This window comes from Papilio machaon, chromosome 7 (genome assembly GCF_912999745.1).
Source record: "Papilio machaon chromosome 7, ilPapMach1.1, whole genome shotgun sequence".
NCBI classification, from domain to species: domain Eukaryota; kingdom Metazoa; phylum Arthropoda; class Insecta; order Lepidoptera; family Papilionidae; genus Papilio; species Papilio machaon.
In genome coordinates this window covers 8,821,686-8,847,023 of record NC_059992.1, presented here as the reverse complement: position 1 = coordinate 8,847,023, position 25,338 = coordinate 8,821,686, and the positions used below count along the sequence as shown (strand labels likewise).

Here is a 25,338-nt window from a genome sequence, read left to right as displayed (position 1 = left end):
AGTCTAGCAAAAACTTGCATTTAACTTTGGTCAAAGCAAAGACATTACAGGGTAAGTGACAAAGACAACGTGTCTTGCGCCCTTGAGTGGCCTACATACCGCGCAATGATCCGCCCCGCAAGGCCAAGATTGTCCACAACTGTTTATAGTCAAGGAGCTGTAAGTTATAATTTATAACAACTTACTACTAACCATATTTCATTAACAAATATGACTTTTGGTTAATTTTTAGTTAAGTATAACTGTCAATAATAATATTTGGAGACTGCTCATTCGCTTCTGATTTTTTATAATTTAAGGAAATAAATTCAAGCTCAAACTGATAATAAATTAATTGAACTTTTACTTAGTTGTTTTTAAGAAATAAAATTAATATGTCATATAATAAAATTAAATATGACATTTGAAAATTTTAAAGATTAAATAAATCGGTTATTGCATCCTATAAAAAACAAATTTTTAAATATCAATTCGAACATAACACGCATGACGCATTTCATTTATTAACTTTAGCCGGTATAAATAAAAACTACTTCCTTGTAAGAAGTCATTTAGCCGTATTTTTGTCCCTCAGTATATACACCACGAGCCTAAAATGTTAAGTTTTACACAACGCAAAAACCGTATGTGGAAAGTTCCAACAAATATAGACAATTAGAATTAACTTTTGACTCCTAGACTAATGCTAGTAAAACTTCGACTTATTTCATTTGTCAAACGCATTGAGACTGTACGTGAAATGGTTTTATTTATCAAATAGATTGTCGACTTTTCCTCATGTTGTAAATACGATAAATAAGAAGATTTGCAAGTTTTACTGTATAACCAAACAAAGTGAACGGCTGATCATCTTGCTTGAGGCAGCGTTTATTTTGTTTAAAAAAAAAAAAACAATTGAATAATTTCCGTATAACACTGTATTACTTTCTAAAGTTAAAAAACCTTATCTCCTCTATTATAAACAAAACTTTGTAAAATAAATAAACATCGATTTTATATTGTATTTATTATTGACAACGTAACAAGCAATAAACGCGACATTTTTTTTAAATACATCGCACGACGCTGCGCCGCCCAACTTCCGTAAACAATAGTATTACTTAATTAAGCAGACGTAACTTTATCTAGTACAAGTTTAAGTGATTCAACAAGTTAAATACGATACAAGATTAATTAATTGGTATATCTGTAACATTTCCGTCAATTAATTGCCTAGGTTGAATTAATTTTATTATCACCATTTTGAGAGATTTGAAGTGCAAATTAACGTGTAACATTTTTTTGTAGACAATTTCACATATAATTTATCTTCACAGAATCTCAATGTAGTTCTCGTTTAATCAACATTCTATTGGATTCTGAACGAACTAACAAAGGCTTCCTTGAATTAAACCAATAATAATTGAATTGTATAGATAGCGACAGTCTGATATTTAGAGAACTGATGTATAAATGTTCATTTAATTAAGTATAGAGTATTGATTCAAAGACATTTTACTATAATGCTAAAAACACTGTGAGACAAAGGTTCCATTTATAATCAGTGCAGTGTAGTAGTTACTTATTAAGTGTAAATAATTCATTGAATATATTCACCTTTATAATTTTTCTTTTTTACTAAAGGTTTGGTTTTTGTTTGTAACTCGCTTTTGAATCATATTTTGCAATTTTTTTAATGTAAGCAGTAAGACTAATATAATCCATTTATTGAAGAAAAGCATAATCTTTGAAATATCATCTAAGATCTAGATGACAGAGTTAAGGTTTTCCTTAATCAATCCAATAAATAACCCTTTCCATTGTCCTTCGTAGTCAGGACACAATAAAACGTTAAATTTTCACCGTATGTCAGTGCGGCGGCCATGACACTTGCGCCATTACTATTCAACACAGGTGCGAGACAGCGAGCGATAAATTGCATATTATTTCTCTACGGTTACATAGTGTCCATGGTTTAACCCGGTAAGTGGCATAATTAGGTAGTCTTACCTAACATATTGCATCAACGAAAGTAGCGCTGTCGATCACTATAATTTAATAAGCAATCAATATTTGTAGCAATTTAGTATATTCAGGAGATTAATAACTAGCTTATCTGCTACTAAGTAAACACTGATCCACCAAACTTTATGAATGAAATTTGCCTAATTCGAGATTTTTTCATCCCATCCTATTCTTTCCTCCATCCATTTTTCTTTTGTGATTTTGCATACATCTTTTGTAAATAACTAGCTGTCGCCCGCGACTCCTTCCGCGCGCAGTTAAAAAATGGGGGGGGGGGTTATGAAAAATAGATGTTGGCCGATTCTCAGACCTACTGAATATGCTGACAAAATTTCATGAGAATCGGTCAAGCCGTTTCGGAGGAGTATGGCAACGAAAACTGTGACACGAGAATTTTATATATTAGATGGGGCAGCAGAGTGTGGATAGAGAATCACACAGACTTATATTCTACTAATTATCTAAATCATAGCGTTTCTACTTCTTTCGCGATCTCTACAAATTAGTACAAATTGTAAATTAAAATTCAAGATGCAGCAGTAAGTCCGGTGCCAACTGAGCCAGAGAGGTGTCCCAACAGAGCCATACTTTTAACAAAAATTTGAAGGTCAATCAAATCAACAACTATTTAAGAAAAATCCTAAACCCTACCTTTCTGCTTCTCCTTTCCCACTTACACCTCCTGTGAGCTAAGCAAAGCGACTGTAATTCTTGTAATTTTTTTTATATCGTTTTGGTTTTGCTGAGACTCATTTAACAGTAGTTAAAATGCTTTAAAAATTATAAACACAAATTCTAAATAAAAGAAATTTTATTATATGCTAAACGGAGAAAAAAAATATCAATAATAATAATAAAAATTACATGAACAATGGCATTTATTACAATATAAACCTAACCTACAACAGTTGTGACGTATCTATCGATATCGTGCGCAACACTAGCTACATATCGATAGATAGTATTACAGCGTAAAGGACACTTCACAATTCAATTTGTACAATTTCAAAACCGAGCACATCACTATGTTACAATACACACACAACAAAACATTGGTCGACTATTCAAATATGATCCAAACGTTACATGAATATAAAACAGCTGAACGAATTCCATACAAATTTTACTTTCTTAACTACATACATACAAACCTGTCAGTCATGCATATTTTATGAAATAGTGTTTTTTTTTAGAAATGATCAGCGAATATACCAAAAAAGGACTCGTCTATTTAGCCAAATAACATATCTTTACTTATTTAGTACCAGGATGTATTTTGTCGTATTTTTTTTTTTTACAAATAGTCAAGTTATAAAAAAGAGATACCCCATACAGAAAAAGAATTGATTTAAGATTTTTTTCATAATAAATCTATAGTTAAATAATAAATGATAATTTCTATTATTGACTAAAAAAATTTTACGATTTTTTTTTTACATTTTACATGACTATATATGTACTTCAAATTTTTCTTAAAAGGTTAATTTTTATAATAACCACGAACAAAAATAATATTAAAGGACAAGTATATAGGCACTTTTACTTTGTCAGAATTTTAATTTTATATATTTTTCAAACCATAGTTCTGTTGCATTGCGATTCAAAAAAATTTTGTAATTTTTTGACATTAAAAACGAATAATTTTTATGTACAATTTTTAGCTCCTTTCCCTTATGTAAACATTTAAATAAACAAAGCACATTTATATAATAAACTGTTATAAATTGAAGTTAAATTTTATAAGATTCTCTGAGAAATATCGAAGCTCTGTTGAATTTTTAACACGCTGTATGTTAATACAGTTATAAGGCTTACAGGATGTTTCAAGTTCGTCCGATTGTTCCACTGATAAATTGGCCTAATCGGATATTTTTTACCGTTTGATTGTCGCCCGCATTTTATGTTGCGTAATAATATTTTGCTTAAATAAAATGGTAAGTTTCAATAAAATTGTTTCGCAAGTTTTCATTTCAATGATGTTCGGTCGAACGGCAAAAATATCCCATTGGCCCGATTGATTAATGGACTGATAGGACGAACGGGAATCCATCGTTTATTGACTATATTCTTACCTACTATATTATATTCAGATAAAATAAAACTGAACAGTTTTGTAAATAAAAATGAACTAAGTAATTTCTTAATACAAAACTGTATAAAGGCACTGTTACAATAAATTGTTAATTAAGCATATAAAAAGCTGATAGTATTGAAGATAGGAATATTAAGAAAAAGAAAGAACTTAGCATTACAGACTGGTACGCAAATATCTTAATAATTGCATACAACGCATAAGAAATAACATTTTGTAGGGTATATTATTGTCATATGTATCCGACTCGAGAGACCATATTTAAATCTTTTTTTTTCAATAATCGTATGCATTCCATGGATTAATTCTATAAGTTATATTTAATAAGTATACACAATACTTATAAGGTCTTTATGAAAATATTATTTTTTTAAAAGATGTCAAGTAAACCAATAAAAAACCGAAGAAAATATGAATGGACGGTATTTGGTACATGTCAAATGTATAACCAAAGGTGGACATTAACTCGTTAATCCGTTAATTAACAAAGTTAACGATCTGCTTAACTACGAAGTTTAATTATGATGTTAACTTTTTAATTAACGAAGTTAACTCTTGTATTAACTGTACCCACCTGTGACAATAACACTATATATTATACATTCAACTTAGTAAATATTGTGAATTAGCCCTTTATGACCTCAATTATATATTATGAACATTTAACATATTAAAAGAAAAAAAACTAAAAAATTTATTTTTTAGAATAATTGGTGCTTTGAAAACTTGTTAAAAAAACTACAATATTTATTTATATATAGCGCTTGAACATAACGACAAACATTATTTGAAATAGAAATTTGTCAACAGTGAAAATATTATTTTGCAAAAAAATTATAAACTTTGTATACATTTGATAAAAATATACATTTTATATTTATATATTTTCAACAATTGCACTTAGACAGAAGAGCTGGGGCTGGGCGCAGTTACGACACTACCGGAGGAACTAAACAACATCTTATTTCATATTTTGAGATCAAATTTATCTTTATTTTCGCCTGCGCTACCCCAATTTGGTATTTCCAGTTAAAAAAAAGCAAGAATTGTTACTTTGAGATTTTTTAAACTAAAATATAAAAGAACATCCTGTGTACAGTTGCAGTTTTCAAATATTAATTAATTAATCTTTAAAACATAGTTAACAAATCCAAAATCAATTAGAAATAAAAACTTTGATTTGAATTTTGAAAACAAAATTAAAAACGATAAAAATTTACAGGAAACCTGATTCAAATGGCACAATTTGTACTATAGTACAGTCACGAACAAAAACTACGTACCTTGCAACATACATTAAACATTACATACAAAAGTTGTTACTAGTTTGTCAACATAATAAACAAACCAGAACAATCGCTAAGAAAAGTTTTTTGTACATTTTTTTTTCAATATCAATGTAAAAAAATATGCAAAAAACCTTTGCTGCCATATCAAAATCTTTACTAATATGTCCATATTTAACCAAGACAATCCGTATTCATAGAAAATTACGAGAACATACTGACAAACTACATAACACATCTTATACATCCCACAGACTAAACATAATTTTGTAGCCGACTGTACTAATTAACTAAATACAACGCAAAACATAAAAAACTCAATTTAAAATCGAGTACCCTCACATTTTCCCTCAGCATCGCATATTTAAATTCATATTTACTTACATTAAAAAAAATAATTACAAAAAGAACACATACCTTAGTTAAACTAGCTCAAGAAAATTAATGTGGCCCCCGAACATAATTTTGCTGTCGTCAAATTTTTCAATATATACAAAATTAGCATTAAAAAATGATTTTTCACAGGAAAAAAAAAATATATCAAAATTTAAAAAAATTAAAAAATCTAACATAGGTAAAAGATACCGAGATAGGTAAAGATTTTACACATAGGTAAAAAAAATATTTTATTAATTGCTCTAAAAAAAAATATTATCAGAAAAATTCTCCTTTGAAAATCTTGAGCAATAAATTCTATTTTTTTTTTTCAATGATTTCTTTAACTTGAAATTCGACCGATTCCTTAAATAAAAACAAAAAAAAAAACAAATTATTATGTCATGTAATAAGAAAATTAAGAAATAGGGTAAACATTAATATTTAAAACGTAATTAAATTTTTTCCTAGTGTAATTTTTTAATAATGCCAAAAAAATGTCTAGAGCCGAATTTGGAGAGCCACAACTTTTTTTTTATTTTCTCTTAGTAATTGCATACTAAGCTTGTAAAATATATATATAAAATTGTATTCATGATTTAAAAAGATAAAATATACAAAAATCCCACAATCGCTTGTTATTTTTCAATTTCGAACGCCATATTAAAAAAAAACAAAATGACAATGATAATTTATCTGTGTACTAAAGTACAAATGACAGTTAACAATCAGTGTTGCCACAAGTCTCTATCAAACTTTAACTTTTTTTACGTTACTTGTTTGTAATAACCTCAATACAATCAGACATATTTACATCGAATAATATCTTTATATGTTAAAAAAAAACATGCACGAGTATATTTATTTTCTTACAGATTTATGTCTTTAATAATTAACTCTAAATACGTCTTACGTTTAAAATTTACTTGGACACATAATTTGAGCTGAATTCAAGAAAAAATTTTGGGGCTCGCCATATATTTTTTACCAGAGATTTTAGTTTCAAAATATTAATTCAGTGAATTTAAAAAATCAAAACTGTGACGGAAAAATTGGCTGATTATAATATTTTTATAATAAAAATAAAAAATATCATAGACTAAAGATAGTAAATGCATTGTATATTTCAAAACGCCACGACATCATACATAAACATGAGATGTCATAAATGTCTATTTTAAATTAATTTTCAGCAAATATGTATACATACTAGTCCTATTTTCAGAACAAAATTAGACTTCAATTCAAGGATAGATTTGAATACCCAAAAAATACATCGTCACAGTTCGAAAACAAGTTAAAAAACATGCATATTTTCTGAGATTATCGCGTTAATGAATACGAGATACGGTGGGGGCATGCAAAATGGAGGTCCGGCTAAGATACAGAAGAAATAGCATTGTGCGGGGAGCCCATCTGTGTGAGCACCTTGTCCAGCCACTGCAGGGGTCCGTGAAGGTGGATCTCAATCCAGCAGGGGGTCGATGTGACATCCTGACGATGGTACTCCGCCCCCCAGCCCTTCACAAAAGACATCCTAATCGTACACATTTTAGTCAACTCATAAACAGCTTCAAAACCGTGATTCACACTTTGGGACAGCAACTGAGCAAACTCCCTATTATTGAATATCTTCAATGAACAACCAGGAGGTATCTTGCAGACGGTGGAAGGATGGAAGCCATGATGATGGTTGCAGTTGCGGCTCTGCACGAATATCGCCGCATCGGAAAGGCACTCGGCGTACACCTCCCCTGCCACGTAGTACAAATGCACTCCCTTACCTATATGACGTCTAGTATTTTCTATAGTTGAATTCCTGTTAACATTACTGAGCTGACCGAGGCAGAACCTGTCGCTGTTGTTCGACGGATCGGTGAAGCCGTCGACGACCACCGAATGAGAGTTGCAATGGAAAACTTCACCGACCCTACAGTTGAGTTCGTAGTAGGCGACGGACGCCCAGTAAAGGGGCTCCTGGTAGGAGACAGGGGCGACCTCCCCCGGAGGCTCGGTGTCGTCTGACGGGGGGGAGTATGCCGGCGGAGGGGTGTCCGGGAGCTCCGAGGAGGCCGACGGTGGAAATCCTGTACCGGAGTATGACACATTGTGAGGCATCGCGGGCTCTGCAGTCCTCTGGAAGGGTAGCAGGGAGTGTCCGGGCGCGAACTCCGAGTGCCTCGGTACTAGAACTGGTGGGAGCACTGGACTTTCGACCCTCTTATAATGATAGGGGTTTATGCAAACTTCTTTTTGTTTAGCACTGAAGGGGTACTGGCAAATTTCGAGAGGTTTCAGCTCGTGGTGGCTCTGCAGGTCGGGCCAGCGCCACACGCGGCAGTAGATCACATGCGGAAGCCCCTTGCGGTGGGACACCTGGAATAATAATAAGTAAATAAATTAAAACCTGTAAAATTATTAATTTTTAACTTAAAATTAACTCTAAACAAAATAATACAGTGTAAAGTATGTGTATACTACAAGAAGTGTAGTACAAGAAATAAAGAAATGTAATTATTAAACAATATGTAACTATGTATCTATCTGAATAAAGGCTATAATAATAAAGTATGTGTAGGTTTTGGTGAACACTGTCCAAAAAAAAATTGAGAAATAAAAGATACCTGTAATCGTCCATCAAGTGAACGTGGAATTGTAACACATTTGGATGGAGTTCCCGGACACGAGAGTGCCCGCTCTAATTCTTCTATAGCACCTTTCCTCTTTTTTAATTTCTTCACCAGACTATCTACTGCCTTCTCCGCCCATTTCTCTTCCTCATCACCCTGCAATCATATAGTTAAAATAATTAGTTTTTTTGCTTAGAATTCATAATAATATCCTATGGTAAAAAAATAAACATTAAAAAGGTTTCACTTAAAATTCAACACACATTTAGTTACATTACAAAAGTTTACATTATTCAATCTAGTAATAGAATTCAATGATGCATTATTTGCAATTATTATAATGTTAGAAATGTTAATACCTTAATCCGAAACCATAAAATACCACATGTAATGGCTTACTACAAGACTACTTTGAGTTCTTAGATAACAATTGTATAAATAAACTAGCTGCCACCTGTAAATTCGAACTATTAATTCCAAATTAAAAAAAAAAAAACAATTTAATATGTGCCTATGTGTTCTTCCAGACTATGTTCTATATCTGTCACAAATTTCTTCAAACATCCAACCAATCAACTACAAATTCGCATCTATAAATAATACTAGCCATCGCCCGCGACTCCGTCCTCGAGGAATTTAATAAAACCACTTAATAAGAAACCTATGTATTTTTACAGAATGTTTTCTACATCTGTGCCAAATTTCATCAAGATCCGTTGAGCTGTTCCAGAGATACCTTCAAATAAACATTCATGCATCTAAACATTTATAATATTAGTAAGATAAAAATAGCATTCTAGTATATAATCTTTAGTAACATTGTAGTAATCACTAAACAGTAGTTTAAATATTTTAGTACTTATACATAAAATCTTTTAAAAATATTAAGAAAAAACAAACAAAATGTATTATTAATAGAATGAATAAACCATCATAAACAATAAATTTGTCTGTAAAAATTAATAATGACTCAATAATTCTTCTTGGAATGTAATTGAAATTGACGAGTGATTCATAACAACAAACATATTATCCTGTTTATATAGTACAACATTTATTTTTGATTACAACAGGAGAAAATTAGTAATCCAAATCTATTCAAATATAACCCTTTGATATTAAGGTGCATAAGGCTCTATTGGATGTGTTTAAATCAGCTTGAAACCAGTTAGCAGGACTAGGTGGCTCAACAATTACTATGACAGCTCACAGCACATTAGATGATACCTGGTGACTCTCTGATCAAAGCTTATAAGGAAAATCATAACTCTATGCAGGTGCAAATTGTACTGAGCTGCGAGTTGGTAGACTGATCTGCTGACATGTGTGACCTGTGAGCTGATTAATTAACATTGATTTATTAATCTAATATATAAAATTCTCGTGTCTTAGTTTTCGTTCCCGTACTCCTCCGAAACGGCTTGACCGATTCTCATGACATTTTGTGAGCATATTCAGTAGATCTGAGAATCGGCCAACATCTATTTTTCATTTTTTTTTTGTTTTAACTGCGCGCGGGCGGAGTCTCGGGCGACAGCTAGTTATAATAATATATTTGGGATATTGATTGGAAGTCCCAACACTAGTTTAACTTTGTACAATGTAATGTTAAGCCAATTTCATTTTAATTCTAATCACACAAATATTATAAATGCGTATGTTAGATGGATGGATGGAAGTTTGTTTGAATGTATCACCTGAACGGCTCAATGGATCTTGATGAAATTTAGTACAGATGTAGAACATGAGCTGGAAGAACACATTGGCTACTTATTAAGTTTTTTTTCCGTGCGGAGGGAGTCGCGAGCAACAGCTAGTAATAATGTATAATGTGAAAGCCGTTGAAACTATGACTATACAGTTTAGAAACATAATCTCATATCAAAACTTAATCAAACATAGCAATACATTAAATATTAATAACAAGCTTTTACCCGCGACTCCGTCCGCGCGGAATAAAAAATAGAAAACAGGGTAAAAATTATCCTATGTCCGTTTCCTGGTTCTAAGCTACCTGCCCATCAATTTTCAGTCAAATCGATTCAGCCGTTCTTGAGTTATAAATAGTGTAACTAACACGACTTTCTTTTATATATATAGATAAATAAATAAAAAACTGTATATTGGATAAAGATGAGAAGCCAAGGTAGCTATACAAAAATAAGATAGATTTAATTCTATTGTAGTGTTGAATAAAAACTTTTTCTACAGTTGAACATGGATAACTGCGAGTCTAAGAGACCGCAATACTTCTCTCAGTTATGGAAGTTTCTATTCAGCCTGAGTTTTTAGCTAATGGAGATTGTCTGTCAGGACTGGACAATGACTCACTTCTAGAGGTTTCTCACCTGACAAGGTTTGACTATATAAGTCAGATAGGTCTTTAAAACATTCTATGCTTTTGTATGAAAGTGCACTTGTCCGGCTTTAGAAGTTTTCAAACCTACTTCAATTTTCACATACTATAGTGAACTTGCAGGGCAAGTTGGTGATATTGAGTGTATATTATTTATATGTAAAACAGATTTATTGCTAGTAGAAGACACAAAAGTTACTCTATTATTGATTTCTTTGTAGTACATGTTAAATATTCATCACAGTGTATACATTTATGTTAAAGTTAGATGCACAATAATTATTCCTTAGTTTAAAGTAATTGACTCACAAATAGAAACATCCAGTTTCTACTGTATATGTACTTCAAGATCACCACAATAGTGATTCTATGTTCCATTTATAAAACGTGTTGTAATATTTACAATTTTTTTTTCAATTAGGGTCTAAAAATGTATGAAAATTATGCCATTTCCCATTCAAATTTTATCAATAGGAAAATAGTTGTACGAATGGTTGAAAAACAATAGTATGTAATGTTAAGAAAATAAATTAGACGCCTAGAAATAGAATAACATTGCTCATAAAATAGTGCCAATTGATGGTAACCAAATGTGGCAAAGATTCATACAACATTAAACATGTTACCTGTTTCCAGCCAAGAAGTTTCTTCACAGCGGGACTTGTGAACGAGAATAGGCTATTCAGGCTCGACATAGGCCCACTGCTTGAGGATTCACCATCATCAGTCTCCATAGTGAAAATCCGTCCGGGTACTTGATGAGTCACCGAGAGTAAGGGAACCCGCTAATTCCTGTAGCGTTGAACACTTAATCGGCCATCGATTAGCTCACTTGGTATTCCCCACAATATCCAGGATCCAATTACAATCACGAACATACAAAATAGCGATTAGCGTGACACTAGAGAATGACAGATAGAAAAAACTTTATAGCCGCGTTAATAACTTCATGTTTTTATCTTATCTGTACATTTACTAAAATATAGAGTATACATACAAAAAGTCTTAAATATCTCAAATTTTCTCGTTCTTCAGTAAAAATAAATACTACACAATAAATATGCAATGCAAACAACAAATTCACTAATTTATCGATAAATGTTAGCTTAAGACTTCTTGAAATTACCGAAACATCACTTGTTTTTTAAATTCTGCAAAGTAAATTATAAATCCGTAAACGGAACGTTATGGTTGTATTTTACGAGAACGAGATACAAGAATTTTCTCGAATTTGAAGTGTCAGTGTTCGTTCATTCATATTCATTTGTATTTCTGGATTTTGGAAGCTCGAAGCATTGTTAGCGTTGCAAACAAAGAGAACTTGCGTTTCCAAGTGATTAAGCAATTAGTGTGATAAGACGTTTTAATTTTTGTAATAATAACTTTAGTGCACAATCATGGAACAGGTAGGAGGTTATGCCGAACCGCGGTGTAATTTGAATGGGGTAAATGTTGAATTAAATATATTAATCTTCTATCGGTGTAATTTTTAGGTTAACCAATTAAAGGAGAAGGGGAATGCCGCATTAGCGTCTGGTGAGTTCGATGTGGCCGTAAAACACTACACCGAAGCAATAAACTTAGACCCAAGCAACCATGTTCTATATAGTAATAGATCAGCAGCTCATGCCAAAGCAGAAAATTACGTTGCTGCCCTTGAAGATGCGAATAAGACTGTTTCTTTGAATCCGAATTGGAGTAAGGGATATTCCAGAAAAGGCAGTGCATTGGCATATTTAGGTAGATTTGAAGAAGCAATAGCAGCTTATGAAAAGGGATTAGAACTAGAACCCGGCAACCAGCAGTTAGCAACAGGTCTCGCTGAAGTAAGAAAGCAGGCGGAGTCCAGTAAATTGGAAACTGCTAAATTATTTGAGAAACTAAAAGCGAATCCTCAGACAAGAGAGTGGTTAAAGGACCCTGATTATGTACAAATGGTTCATGTAAGTGTAATATTATAATTTTATTTTTCTTATTATTCTGCTCTTAACTCATCTTTGTTATATTTTTTTATCAATGGTAACACACAAAACTTTAATATTTATTTTATACTGTGTGATTTTCTATAAGCAAAGAGCCACCACAACTGCTTCATACATTTGGATTAATTTATTTAAATAAGTCAATCCACTTTATTGGACACTTTTTAAAATATGTAGTCCGGGACTTGACTAACTAGGTAACACATATTTCATAATCTTTATAAATTATACCTTTTTTTATAGAAATTGGCACTGAATCCATTCGACACAAGAGTTTTAGAAGGAAAAATGGATGATCAACGTGTTCTTACCACAATTAGCGTAATGTTAGGTCTAGACATGAGCATGGATGTAGATCCTCCAGCATCAGAGACAAAGCCGACACCACCGCCTAAGAAAGAAGAGCCTCCAAAGCCTAAATATGAGGATGTTCCGGAGAACCGTAGATTAGCGTTACAAGAGAAAGACTTAGGAAATGACTGTTATAAGAAAAAGGACTTTGATAATGCAATAAAACATTATCAGAAAGCCATTGAACATGATCCTACAGACATTACTTTCTACACAAATATGGCTGCGGTTTATTTTGAATTGAGAGAGTATGAGAGTTGTATTAAGGAGTGTGAAAAAGCAATTGAGATTGGCAGAGAAAATAGGGCTGATTTCAAATTAATAGCTAAGGCTTTCACAAGAATTGGTAAGTTATTAAAAATGTTAAAGTTGAATTATTTTAAACAGGCATCCTCAAACTATTTTGGACAAGTGACCCCTTTGTCCAAAATGTACCGTTACCACAGACCCCCATGACCAAATTATCTACTTGTAAGATCAATTATTATTATTTTTCATTCTGACTTAGGTCAATAGAAGACAGAGTGAGAATTAGCAATGCTTTAAGTTCAATATCGTTCCCGCCCCTTTGGGAATCCCTGATTTAAAACATGGAAAATCTAATATATAAAATTGTTGTGTCGCGGTGTTTGTGGTTAAACTGCTTCGAAACGGCTTGACCGATACTCATGAAATTTTGTGAGCATATTCAGTAGGTTTGAGAATCGGCCAACATCTATTTTTCATACCCCCCCCTCATTTAGTTTGTTTTTAATTGCGCGCGGACGGTGTCGCGGGCGACAGCTAGTATTATCTATAAATATCTTAACTTTCCACTTTGTAGTTAAAATTTAACTTTGAACTAATGATTCAGTTATGAATTTAGCAATCATTTGATCAAGTGTATGTCTTAAAACCCGCAAAAAGTGATAGCAAATAATTTTTCTCTGCTTTTTATATCTTTATACTTTCTTAATTTCAAGGTAATGCATATAAGAAAATGGAGCAATGGAAGTTAGCAAAGACATACTATGAGAAGTCAATGTCAGAGCACAGGACTCCGGAGATCAAGACATTGTTGAGTGAAGTGGAACGCCGCATCGTGGAGGAGGAGAAGAAAGCCTACATTGATCCGGTGAAAGCTGAACAAGAGAAGGAGCTCGGAAATGAGTACTTTAAGAAAGGTATGACATTGAAAAATTTTGGATTTCTCTTTTTTAAACAATGCTAATGAAGTGAAGTATGAATGATATTTGTTTCTTTTTTTTTTATCATGCTAATTTTATAAATGCGAATGTTTAGATGGATGGATGGATGTTTGTTTGTACTTATCTCTGGAATGGCTCAACAGATCTTGATGTAATTTGGCATAGATGTAGAACATAGTCTAAAAGAACACATAGGCTAGTTTTTAGCCGACTTCAAAAAGGAGGTTGTCAATTCAACTGCATTTTTTTTTAGTTTTTTTAATGCTCGGGCGACAGCAAGTATTACATATAGACACTTCAGTTTTATTCTTATGTATAGATTTCTATACTTTCTAAATAACTATGTATATTACTATTTTTTTTCGCAAATCCAACAATAAAAATCATTAAAAATGTAAGAATTTAATGTAAAAAATTACTGAGCATGAGCTTATTATCAAAAAAAAAACAAATAATAGTAAAATTTTACTTAATAATATCTTGAATAAAATATATGAATAACCTTTATCAATATTTTAACTTCCTCTTTTGTGGTAATTGATGGGAAACTATATAGATTGTGTTTGTTACACACTAGGAGACTACAGCACAGCGGTGAAGCATTACACGGAGGCTATCAAACGCAATCCTGATGAGGCCAAACTGTACTCAAACCGAGCGGCATGTTACACCAAGTTGGCTGCCTTTGACCTTGGTCTCAAGGACTGTCAGCGATGCTGTGACCTTGATCCTAAATTCATCAAAGGCTGGATCAGAAAGGGCAAGATCTTACAGGTAATATGCAACAAGATTACGACTTTTGTGACATTGTTTATTTTGCCAAATTATACCATTTATAGTATTCTGTAAGCTTCTATTTAAACATATCTTAAATATATTTGATGTTCTTTTTTGTTAATTTATAGTTTCACTAGCTGTCGTCCGCGACTCTGTTCACGAGGAATTTTAAAGAAAACTTAATTATTAGCTTACATATTTCTTTAGACAATGTTTTACAAATTTGTCAAATTTCATCAAGATCTCTTGAGGTGTTCCGGAGATACCTTCAAATCTCTAAAAATGGAAGCATTAATCTTACATTTATATGGTATGTAGGGTATGCAGCAACCGGCCAAGGCGCTGGCGGCCTACCAGAAGGCTCTGGAGCTGGACCCCAGCAATGCGGAAGCCCTGGAGGGATACAGAGCATGCTCCACACAACTCAATTCCAACCCCGAGGAGGTTTGTATACAACTTCCAGGTTACTTGGTGTGCCAAATGCAGAAACAAAGAATTTGACTTCTTTGACTATGGTTTAGTCATAAATTTTTTTTGGTATCGGGGGAAATCTTAAAAAAGATAACCTGCTCCTGGAAGGAAGCAAGGTTATGTGGGGTTTTAACCACTAAAAACCCCCTCAGTAGCCATCTAGAGCCAGTGACAGGGCTCCGGGATCTCCGGTGAAATGCACCGGTGCAAGCTTATTCACCTCTAACTTAGGATAGACCCTTGTTGGTGGATAAGAAGTGATGAGGATTATCTACTGTGTACTTTAGGTTCGCAAGCGGGCGATGGCTGACCCTGAGGTTCAGCAGATCCTCAGTGACCCCGCCATGCGCTGCATCCTGGAGCAGATGCAGCAGGATCCGCACGCGCTGCAGGATCATCTGCGCAACCCTGATATTGCTGCTAAGATACACAAGCTGCTCGAATCTGGCCTCATCGCTATACATTAGCTGCACATCTCCAGTATCCAGCATCCAGACAACAGCTACGAGGTATGGATAATTGACACATCGGAGAACTAAACAGTCTCATCTTTCATCCGCACCATATTGCTCTCATTTGAACTGATTTTAATAGTTTGGTCCGTTAAAGCTTGTCATTTTATACTAAACAAAATTTCTACGGCTCTAATGTAAACTGTTGTAAGTTTGGAACTCAAATTTTTCTTTTAAAATAAAAATTTAATATAGACAGACAAAATCTACATTCTACTTTCTAACTTTACTTTTAAATTTGCATAGTAATTAGTCAAAGTTTATAAAAAAACATAAAACAAAAGTTAAATTTCAAAATTGTGACTTATGATAGTTTACGTAGGAACCATCTATTTGTTGAAATAATGTTAAGAAATTCATTTACTCAATAGAAATGTTTATTACACATATAAAATGCTCTGTTTTTGAAAGAATCAATTAAAAAAACGAAGAAAAAAAACAGAGACAAGCCAGTGTCAAATATTGTCAGATATTTAAGTTAATAGACATTTAACATTTTTTTTTGTGTGTGGCAATAAATGTTTTTTCTTTCTTTCTTTCTAATACTTAAGAATAAGGCAGAATTGATCACCATTTTATTTATTTTCTTATAGATTATTGGAGAAGAACTCAACAAAACAGAACCCAGTATAAGTTAATAAAAACAACAAGTCTTTATTATAATATTGTTTCATTTCAACATATCGACACCCCCATTGAATAATCCTGTAATGTACTCTTACCGGGTTCTTGCTTTTCCCTCGAATTCAGCATCTAAAGGCCCTATTACACGTTTTTTTTTTATATTTTTCTTAATGTTAAATACGCAGATAAAAAGTCATTATTGAAACAGATTTTTTTTTAATTTCCGGTATTATAATTTTTACCTTCATAGCACAGAATACGTCCGGAATATATGAATGAAAAATACAATGAAGCTATAAAATTAGCTTTATTTTGGTATCTAAAAGATTCTTGTACAATAATTATTGATGAAGTTATTAAAGAAATACGGTTTTTTTGCTTCTAAAAAATTTGATTTTTCCTATTATGGGGTTATTCTGTGAGGGTGTCGATATTTCAATTTTTAATTATTATCAAGTGAAATAATTTAATATGGATTAAAATGTATGAATTTCGTATGTCGAGATCTCAATAACATGTGTTAAGATTTGACGTTTTTTTATTATTCCCTTTATATACAGGGTGTTTGGTGAAACAATATACTTGAGTATAATTATTTGGTGATTATATAAGATAAATAACATTTTAAATTAAATATTAATTAACTGCTGAATAAATTTAACTAAAAGTTAATTGCAACGCATTACACTAAGCGTGAAATTGTATTGAGGTTTTATTTTGTGAAGGTGCGGTGTCAAAATTAAATTTATCAGCGTTAGATATTATATCCACATTTTATTTATTTATAGGGAAATTTGGATAAATATGAAGTACATAATTTTATTATATAAATTTCAGGAAAATTGATTACCGAGTGTACTACAATATATTTAATATCTCACCAATCACCCTGTATATAGTAGTCATAAACCTTAATTTTTGTATATTGTGAGTAGTGATGATGTTTAAAGATTTTATGCTGAGTTTGTAAGTTTTGTGGCTGAATAAATGCTAGATAAAAATATAGAGCGTGGCTTTTTAATATGTGATTTGAGGTTAGCTTAGTGTAGGTTCTAGCGGACCATTCCAGTGTGCTTTTGTAGTCCCGTTTAAACAAGGAAACGAAACTATAAGCTCAGATAAAGAAAAGAGTTTTAATGAATTAAACCCAGTAACTAGCAAATGGATTTAAAATAAACATTTTGCATTTCAAAGTTCAATAATTAATGAAGGTTATAAGCCAGGGGTAACAAACCAATGGTATGCGACACAATATTTGGGGAACATCACTTATCAAAAAATTATTATGCTGAAATATGCTGCAATAACCAATAATCTAATATATAAAATTCTCGTGTCACAGTTTTCGTTCCCGTACTCCTCCGAAACGGCTTGACCGATTCTCATGAAATTTTGTGAGCATATTCAGTAGGTCTGAGAATCGGACAACATCTACTTTTCATACCGCTATCAAGTTTTTTTTACTGCTCGCAGACAGAGTCGCGGGTGACAGCTAGTTGTGGTATATTTTTTAATCTACATTTGAGTAAATTTTAGCGGTTTGTTTGTTTGGAATTTTTTATAGTTTCGTGTTCCTTGTAAGTTCATAAGATCTTAAGTGCGTTCAAAAGTTCGATGCATTTTTTTGCCCCTCCCCCTATCGATAACAATAAAATTCATAGGTTACTTTTTTTTCAAATGTTACTTATAATGTATGCGATTTATTGCCTGCGATTGTTTCTTTTTGTAATTTATTCGATGAATAAAAATATGGTAGGCATTATTGATGTTTTATTTCTACCCACACCTAACCTAATTTGCAACATAATTTTCAGCAAAATATTGTTTTACTTATAAAATCTATGGTATGTTGGGTTCAAAATAAAACCATAAAACACGTAATTTGTAATTCAATTATTTTCTAGTCACAACCTGATTTTCAATATTTTTTGGTTGATTTATTTTTATTTATGTTGAATGTTTTTACTAAATGACTTGCTGTACCGTTTTGTACAAATAAGTATTTGGATATTGCAGTTAGATTACAGTTTTGAACTCTGAGTGTAACATCGATATGAAATAACAGAAATAACATTATTTATGCCTTGCATAATATTAAAAAAAAAATCAATACCACAATTAACAGTAAATAAAGTTTACATAAATTTATACGAAAATACCCGTAAACATGAAAGAAATAACACATGTAAATATGAGGTAGAAATTAAAAAAAATATTCGTTATTTTTTTTTTAATACAGTCAAAATCTGTTATAACGACATCGAAGGGACTACTCATATTGAGTCGTAAAAACCGATAGTTGTAACAACCGGTGACAGGTATTAATAGGAAAGATATGTAATAACATTCAGCCAGGACCTTTGATTTTGGTCAATTTAACCGGTATGTTGTTCTAAACGATGTCGCCATAAACGGTTTTGACTGTATTACATAAACGAAAATAAGAAATTTCAAAGTTATACTATGTTCTAAAACAAAACTTAAACTTTGTAAAAGATAACAAGAAGGGAACATCACACTTCTACAATTTAATCTGAAATCTAATCTGGAAATCGTAAATAAAAAAAAAAATTATGTCCAAAAATGAAACTACAAAATTTATGTTTCGATTTGAATGAATCGTTTCGGTGGTTTTTTTTCTGTCCATGGCTACAAAAACTGACAAATATTGCACTAAATCTCTGGTAAATCACCGCCAACGAATTCTTTGAGAGAAAGTTCGCTCAAATGGTCACTGATTTGTTCTTCTAGTATCCCAGAGAATTTTTCCAAACTTATTTGCATCTCTTCGGCTTGCTCCGTATTTAAATCGGGAGATTTCGCAAATATGGGTGAAACAGAATGACATTCTGACTGAAACAAAGGATATTTTTAATAGATCAATAAATAATACAATTAACATAAACCTGGATAAGCGAGAGTCATTGTCCGGTCTCGATGAACGACCGCCATAAACGAGAAAGTCGACTTAGAGAGAATTCGCTGAGAATAATATCGAAGTCCCATTGACACTCGCTTATTCAGGTTCGACTGTCCTTCGTAGAGATGTCAAGTAATAATCATCTATCCTTACTCTGTTATCCGGAATGTAGTCATATTCCTCATAATGAGAAGTGAAAGGGTTTAAATTCCTCGCCTGAGAGAAACTAAACCCAGGTGATATTAGTGAGTAGTTGGTTGTTAGGTGGGGGGCGTGCGGTGACGTCGCCTGCAGGCTGGGAGAAGGCGGTAACTGGTCGAGCTGGACGTAACTCTTGTCCATCCAGGACATGTCCTGAACTTGGTACTGGTGTTGGGGGCTAGGACCGAGCATTGGAGGCAGGTCCGTCGGCCACGGCTAAAAAAAGTCGTTATCTAATTAAGTTTTTTGAAAGCATTATCACATGCGAGAACGTTCAATAACTACTAAATCTGCGTGTAACAACTTTTCACATCACTAAAGTTAGTTGGAATAGTAATAAAGCATTTAAAAAAAAGTTTTATCAAAATCGGTATATCAGGAGCGAAGTTATGAGGCAAAGCATTAAAAACACACACCGCTCGAGAATCTTTTGACGTCGTCATAAGTATAATAAAAAATTGTCACAGATGTAGAACATAGTCTGGAAGAACACATAGGTTAATTATTAAGTTTTTTTTTTAAATTCCGCGCGGACGTTAGCTAGTAATTACTAAAGTAAAACACAAATGTGAAGCAGAGTTCTAAAATACTATATTATGGTTCGCAGATAATATACCTGTAAAAGCTTTGGCTCCGTCGGCAATGGTTCCCGTTTCAATGGACTTTGTGCAGAGTTATAGCTAACTGCAACAAATGTAATATTTTAAGTCGCTTCTACAATTCACTCGAAATAATATTTTGGACAAGTTTTAGTTGAAAGAAAATAATTTCAATTAAATTGTTTGATCACTTCATTTTACTTATACTACTATAACGAACCTTGTTCGTGAGACATGTCTGATTCCATCGGTGAGTTTTCTGTAACAAAATCGAATAGTAGGTAGTGTAGAAAAAAATTAACAAAAAACAGGTATTAGACAGAAATAATGAGTATTTACCATCCTGAAGCCATGCCAACAACGGTTTCTTATGAATGTATTCCTTTGTATCTAGTAAAGCAGTAAAAAAGCGTTAATAAAAATGTGTACAAGATGAAATAGATGTTAGTTTTTGTTCATTTTCTCTCGCATTAAGCGTGGAACGCACTTTCGGCGCGAGACGCGGTGCCAGATGGCTGATAGTGAGCAATAGCATATTCAACAGCATTACCTCTGCGCGCCGGAGTGTACACAAACTCCACTGGCTCGCTGCGGGCGTTGTCTGACAGCCTTTTAAGTTGCACGAACACCTGTCACATTTACAGTAAGTGAGTACCTCCCGCTACCATCAGCAAGTTCCTTACAATCTTTTTTTTTATGGAAGCTAGAGACAAATCAGTGGGATGTTCTGTTAATGTATGTGTAAGAAAGGAGTACCGTGACATTCTGCGTAATGTCTGTGTGGCGGTATGGCGGCGTAGTGAAGCAGAAGGCGACGTGCTGGTGCGCGCTGACGTCAGAGGCTGCGGCCTCCCACACCGCGCCCCCGCCCGCACCCCGCTCCACGAACACCACCGTCGTGTCAGACGGCTTCACCTGTATCACGGTAGTTGGAATCAGATGAACCATTTCATTAATTATCTTTTTATCGATATATGTAAAGTCCTAGAAGTCTAGCCTAGCCTAGAAATGTAGCCAAATACGGTGCAAGGTTGTGGGAGTATCCTGTATGAGACCAGTAGAGGATCGGTCATCGGCGATCTATGTAGGTCTACGTCCAGCAGCGGACGATCACAGGCTGGATGAATGGATCGAATATATATCCTTTTTGAGACAAATAGAACCTAGTCCAGTTAAGTCAGATTTATTAATCGGAGTTACCTTCTTGCAGAGGAGTATAACAGTGGTGCCGCCAGTTGCGGGGCCGGTGCAGTGTGAGAGGCGCGTGATATGCAGCTCGCCTTGCGTTTTTTTGTCGTGGATGACGCTGGTGACGACGGGCGGCAGTCTTAGACGGATGCCGTCCTTCTCGTCCATAACAAACACTTGGAAGCAGAGCCGCAGCGCGTTCAGGTCGATCCTCTTCGGTTCGCGACCGTAGTCGAAACCGCCTGGGAAATGTAAGCAGTTTTGAAGTAGCAGATCGGCTTCGTTTGAAATCTATCTTATTCCAGATATTCGTCGAACGACCAAAATGATTGTGTTATGAAAAACGATCGGAATAACCGAAGTAAATACTTGAAAATGAGCTCACTGCCAAATGGGTCGACACCAAGGCGACGCCGCGTCTCGAGGACTTCCTTAACTTCATTGTGTTTGCAGCTGTGGATGCCGATGTTGGTGAAGGAGACCTTAGTACTTTCGCCGGTCAGTTCCACCACCACCTTACACGCGCCCTTTTTTACTTCCTCTTCGGACATGAACAACTCACGCGCTACCACTCCGTGCGGGTGTGTCCTGTGCGCCAACGTCATTAAAACACGTAAAAAGAGAATATTTCATGACATGCGAAAAATTCAAATCTACAAATTAATGTAAAAAGAACTAAATTACATGCAACGACATTGGTAAAATATACCAGGATAATGGACAACATGCAGCGACAATGGCTCAAGGTCAAAAAAACTAAATTGCAACAACATTGCCAATTAAACGGCAACAAAATGTCCAATAGTACTGGCTACTAAACAACATGAATGTTCAAAAATACCAGGGAATAGACTCGAGAGATATACATGCAATGAAAGAAGCGAAATTTGAAATGAAAGTGGCGCATTCCTCCCGAAACTCATTTCCATGCATTTTTCGTATATTAACTAACTTGTAGGGCGAGTCCTTTGTGACGCAGGAAACCACAATAACGGCCTTACCCTCGGGGCAACCGCTGATCTCTATGGTCGGGAAGCCTTCCCTGTTACCCTTCTTGTTTACCCCGGGAATTGAACCGGCCCACCGACCTTCCGACTTATAACGGAACCTACAAAAATGTATTTTGTTTGGTCATCTATAATTTAGAATGTAGTATTGATGCCTAAATACAGAGTAAAGTTATTAGCTATTAGTCTGAATCTATTTCACTTAAGTCCAAACTTTGACCTATCAAATGATAAGGACAACACGATATATCTTATCTGTGTATTTATAGTCAAAGATCAAAGATATCCAATGTTATTGGAAGCTGTTAGAAATGTGTTCCTTTACATAGGTTCTAAAAAAATTGTACATTTATATGTACATATCGTATCATGTTTATAATTTCAAAAAGTAACATTTGTAAATCAAATGCATATGTAAGCCACTGCCTAAATATTTTGTTTTTGTACAAGTGTAGTTCGAATTTTCTGTAAAATATAACCTGTGAGAGTCAACAGGCTGAACGACGACCCGTACTGAAGGTTTCTTTGAACTACCCTTCGGCTCAGGCGTCTTCTGGGCGACGGCGTGCCGCGGTATAGGTAGATGGTTAGCCATAGCTGTAACAAGTGCACACTGTTATCATCACCAACATTAAATAGTAGACGGCAGCAACAATAACATCTGTTACAGGAAGTGGTCGGCTCGACTGGTGTAATACCACACAGAAAACAGGCGTTAAGTGGAAGTAATTCCGCTTTTATCTCATAAATGTGCATGCCAGAGGTCAAACATAATCCTCTTTCTTTTTTCGTTTTATAAAAATTAACGCTAAAAATAAAAAAATTGTGGACGTCAGAAATTAATTCTGTTTTTATGTTTTGTATTTTTTTTAACAAGACTATCCTAATTTTAGTAGGTCTATGAAGTTGTAATGTCTGCAAACAAAATTATTATTTGTTTTTTTTTTTTGCCAGTGTCATGAACTATGCGTTGTTTGTTTACAATGACAGTCCTTTGTTTGTATTTGTTTAAATTTTAAACTACCTGTTCGATTATGAATGAAAGTCATTCATTATTGAATGACTATAAACATTTTTATAACCGGCCGTAAACAAATCTAACATCTAAATAGTTCAATGACAATCATAATACTATTTTTAAAAAACTTCTAAAAGTTATACTTACGCGTTTTATTATGTATATAATTTAACCACTTTAAAATTTATAACATACGAAATGTTTTAACTGAACAGTAGAATAATATGTGACTTGCTTCAAAACTGACTAAAGACTGGGATAAGCGGCACATGCTCAATTAATATCATTCCAGACCACATATGCGTTATCAGCAAACGGTATTGCCCAAATTGCGTCACGTTGTATAAAAAAACGGCAAGCTTGTTTACAACTCTGTTACTTACTAGTGCAAATATTTAGGTTGCTTTTAAGTAATAAGAAAAAAATTAAAAAATCTATTTTATATATTCACAATTATACCTTTTTATTAATATATTTTTAATTTATCTTAATAAATACAACAGTATTATAATATAATAGCTGTCGCCCGCGACTTCGAAGGCTCGGAATTAAAAAAAAAACTTAAAAAGTAGCCTTAGTCTTCTTCCAGACTATGTTCTACATCTGTGCCAAATTTCATCAAGATCCGTTGGCTCAACGGCTTTCGGAGATACCTTCAAGCAAACATCCATCCATCTAAACATTCGCATTTATAATATTAGTAACATTATTTGTGTTAATTTAATAATGTCTAGTTTTTACTTGTTTCGGTAGCTAGGAATCTAGTAGACAGCTGTGAATCCAGGACTGCAACTCGCGGGATAAGGTCATTTTTAGGGTGCATAACTCTACCTTTAAGTAAAAACGCATTCCAGTTTACGACCGAACTATGTACTGAAATGCTGGCACAAAAGTATATGGCTAAAATAATAATCATCAAGATTTCTTAAAAAAATGGGAGTGGGCGTAACCCCTTTATGTCTCTATCTTATAAAAGTTATAATAGTGTCTTACGTTGATGTTGTAAAACTTATATCAACGCTAATCTATTTTGTATTCTTTTTTAAATATCTTTAATTGTCAAAAATGGTAAATCCGCAAAGGCAATGTATGTAATTTTCAATTTATGATACTCCAAAATCCGAATTATTTAAGATTTCTATGATGATAAATACATTGCACGAATGTTGTGAAACTTGCGTAAAATTAACAAATATTAAGTAAATTTATTAAATCCACGTCATCGAACGTATCACCATCTCAAAGGCCGGCAACGCATTTGCGATTCCTCTGGTATTGCAGATGTCCATGGGCGTCGATGAACACCTTGGTGTTCCCGCTGCTCGTTTGCCCCCTTCTCTTATAAAAAAAAATCGATATCGTGGAACGACATTTGCTGTTTGCTATATGGTAAGTTTTGATTTCGTAAGGATTAAAGATTTTTAATGGACGGCACGGCGCTATGCCATCTCGTTCATGGTGACCAGAGCATTTTTTTACTATAAAAATTACAGCTTGTGTTACTTTTCTTAACATTAAAATTACCGATAAAAACATTGTTAATAAAATTATGTAACTGCTTACATAGCTAGTGGTATCAATACAATTTAAATTTAACTGAGACGTATGACTATATAGGTAAGAGATTATTTTAGGTAATCGGACAAAGCCATATTTACTTGCAATAACTTAATAAGAAGACACGATTACAAAATTATGTAGTTCAAAATCAGCCGAGGGATTAAGGTTTAGGATCGCCTGATACTAGATTACGAGGAA

The 25,338-nt window shown here is 33.5% G+C and overlaps 3 protein-coding genes across 6 annotated transcripts; 1 reads left to right on the top strand and 2 right to left on the bottom strand.

Annotated features, from left to right (window-relative positions):
- Window positions 1-7,008: 7,008 nt before the first annotated feature.
- On the bottom strand, window positions 7,009-11,662 carry LOC106719440 (protein mothers against dpp). Its single transcript, XM_014513779.2, has 3 exons — window positions 11,370-11,662; window positions 8,382-8,543; window positions 7,009-8,133 (listed from the first exon to the last, which is right to left on the bottom strand). Exons 1-3 carry the CDS (start codon window positions 11,475-11,477, stop codon window positions 7,135-7,137), a joined length of 1,269 nt encoding a protein of 422 aa, XP_014369265.1. The 5' UTR covers window positions 11,478-11,662; the 3' UTR covers window positions 7,009-7,134.
- Window positions 11,663-11,943: 281 nt separating this feature from the next.
- LOC106719420 (stress-induced-phosphoprotein 1) lies at window positions 11,944-16,683 on the top strand. Its single transcript, XM_014513758.2, has 8 exons — window positions 11,944-12,149; window positions 12,237-12,686; window positions 12,969-13,422; window positions 14,039-14,239; window positions 14,841-15,037; window positions 15,359-15,484; window positions 15,799-16,020; window positions 16,617-16,683. The coding sequence occupies exons 1-7, from the start codon at window positions 12,141-12,143 to the stop codon at window positions 15,976-15,978; spliced, it is 1,617 nt and encodes a 538-aa protein (XP_014369244.2). The 5' UTR covers window positions 11,944-12,140; the 3' UTR covers window positions 15,979-16,020; window positions 16,617-16,683.
- A 2,589-nt stretch (window positions 16,684-19,272) lies between these two features.
- On the bottom strand, window positions 19,273-23,168 carry LOC106719450 (embryonic polarity protein dorsal). 4 transcript variants are annotated; one of them, XM_045678699.1, is made up of 11 exons: window positions 23,042-23,168; window positions 22,508-22,663; window positions 21,941-22,143; window positions 21,568-21,797; window positions 21,124-21,282; window positions 20,918-20,996; window positions 20,707-20,757; window positions 20,588-20,626; window positions 20,385-20,452; window positions 19,721-19,984; window positions 19,273-19,500 (listed from the first exon to the last, which is right to left on the bottom strand). In XM_045678699.1, the coding sequence occupies exons 1-11, from the start codon at window positions 23,155-23,157 to the stop codon at window positions 19,321-19,323; spliced, it is 1,545 nt and encodes a 514-aa protein (XP_045534655.1). In that variant the 5' UTR covers window positions 23,158-23,168; the 3' UTR covers window positions 19,273-19,320. The 4 variants fall into 4 exon arrangements, with proteins under 4 accessions (XP_045534655.1, XP_014369276.2, XP_045534657.1 ...); XM_014513790.2 differs by lacking the exon at window positions 20,707-20,757; XM_045678701.1 differs by lacking the exon at window positions 22,508-22,663.
- Between the last annotated feature and the right edge of the window lie 2,170 nt (window positions 23,169-25,338).

Bases quoted from the DNA above. Each gene is read 5' to 3' on its own strand.
- LOC106719420 (XM_014513758.2), top strand. The intron at 14,240-14,840 runs GTATGACATTGA...GTTACACACTAG, and splicing joins AAATGAGTACTTTAAGAAAG to GAGACTACAGCACAGCGGTG. The intron at 15,485-15,798 runs GTTTGTATACAA...TGTGTACTTTAG, and splicing joins TCAATTCCAACCCCGAGGAG to GTTCGCAAGCGGGCGATGGC.
- LOC106719440 (XM_014513779.2), bottom strand. From the start codon at position 11,477: ATGGAGACTGATGATGGTGAATCCTCAAGCAGTGGGCCTATGTCGAGC. The intron at 8,544-11,369 runs GTAACATGTTTA...ATATGATTGCAG, and splicing joins AACTTCTTGGCTGGAAACAG to GGTGATGAGGAAGAGAAATG. The intron at 8,134-8,381 runs GTATCTTTTATT...TTATTATTCCAG, and splicing joins CACTTGATGGACGATTACAG to GTGTCCCACCGCAAGGGGCT.
- LOC106719450 (XM_045678699.1), bottom strand. From the start codon at position 23,157: ATGGCTAACCATCTACCTATACCGCGGCACGCCGTCGCCCAGAAGACG. The intron at 22,144-22,507 runs GTTAGTTAATAT...GTTGGCGCACAG, and splicing joins ACAAAGGACTCGCCCTACAA to GACACACCCGCACGGAGTGG. The intron at 21,283-21,567 runs GTAACTCCGATT...ACCGTGATACAG, and splicing joins TTATACTCCTCTGCAAGAAG to GTGAAGCCGTCTGACACGAC.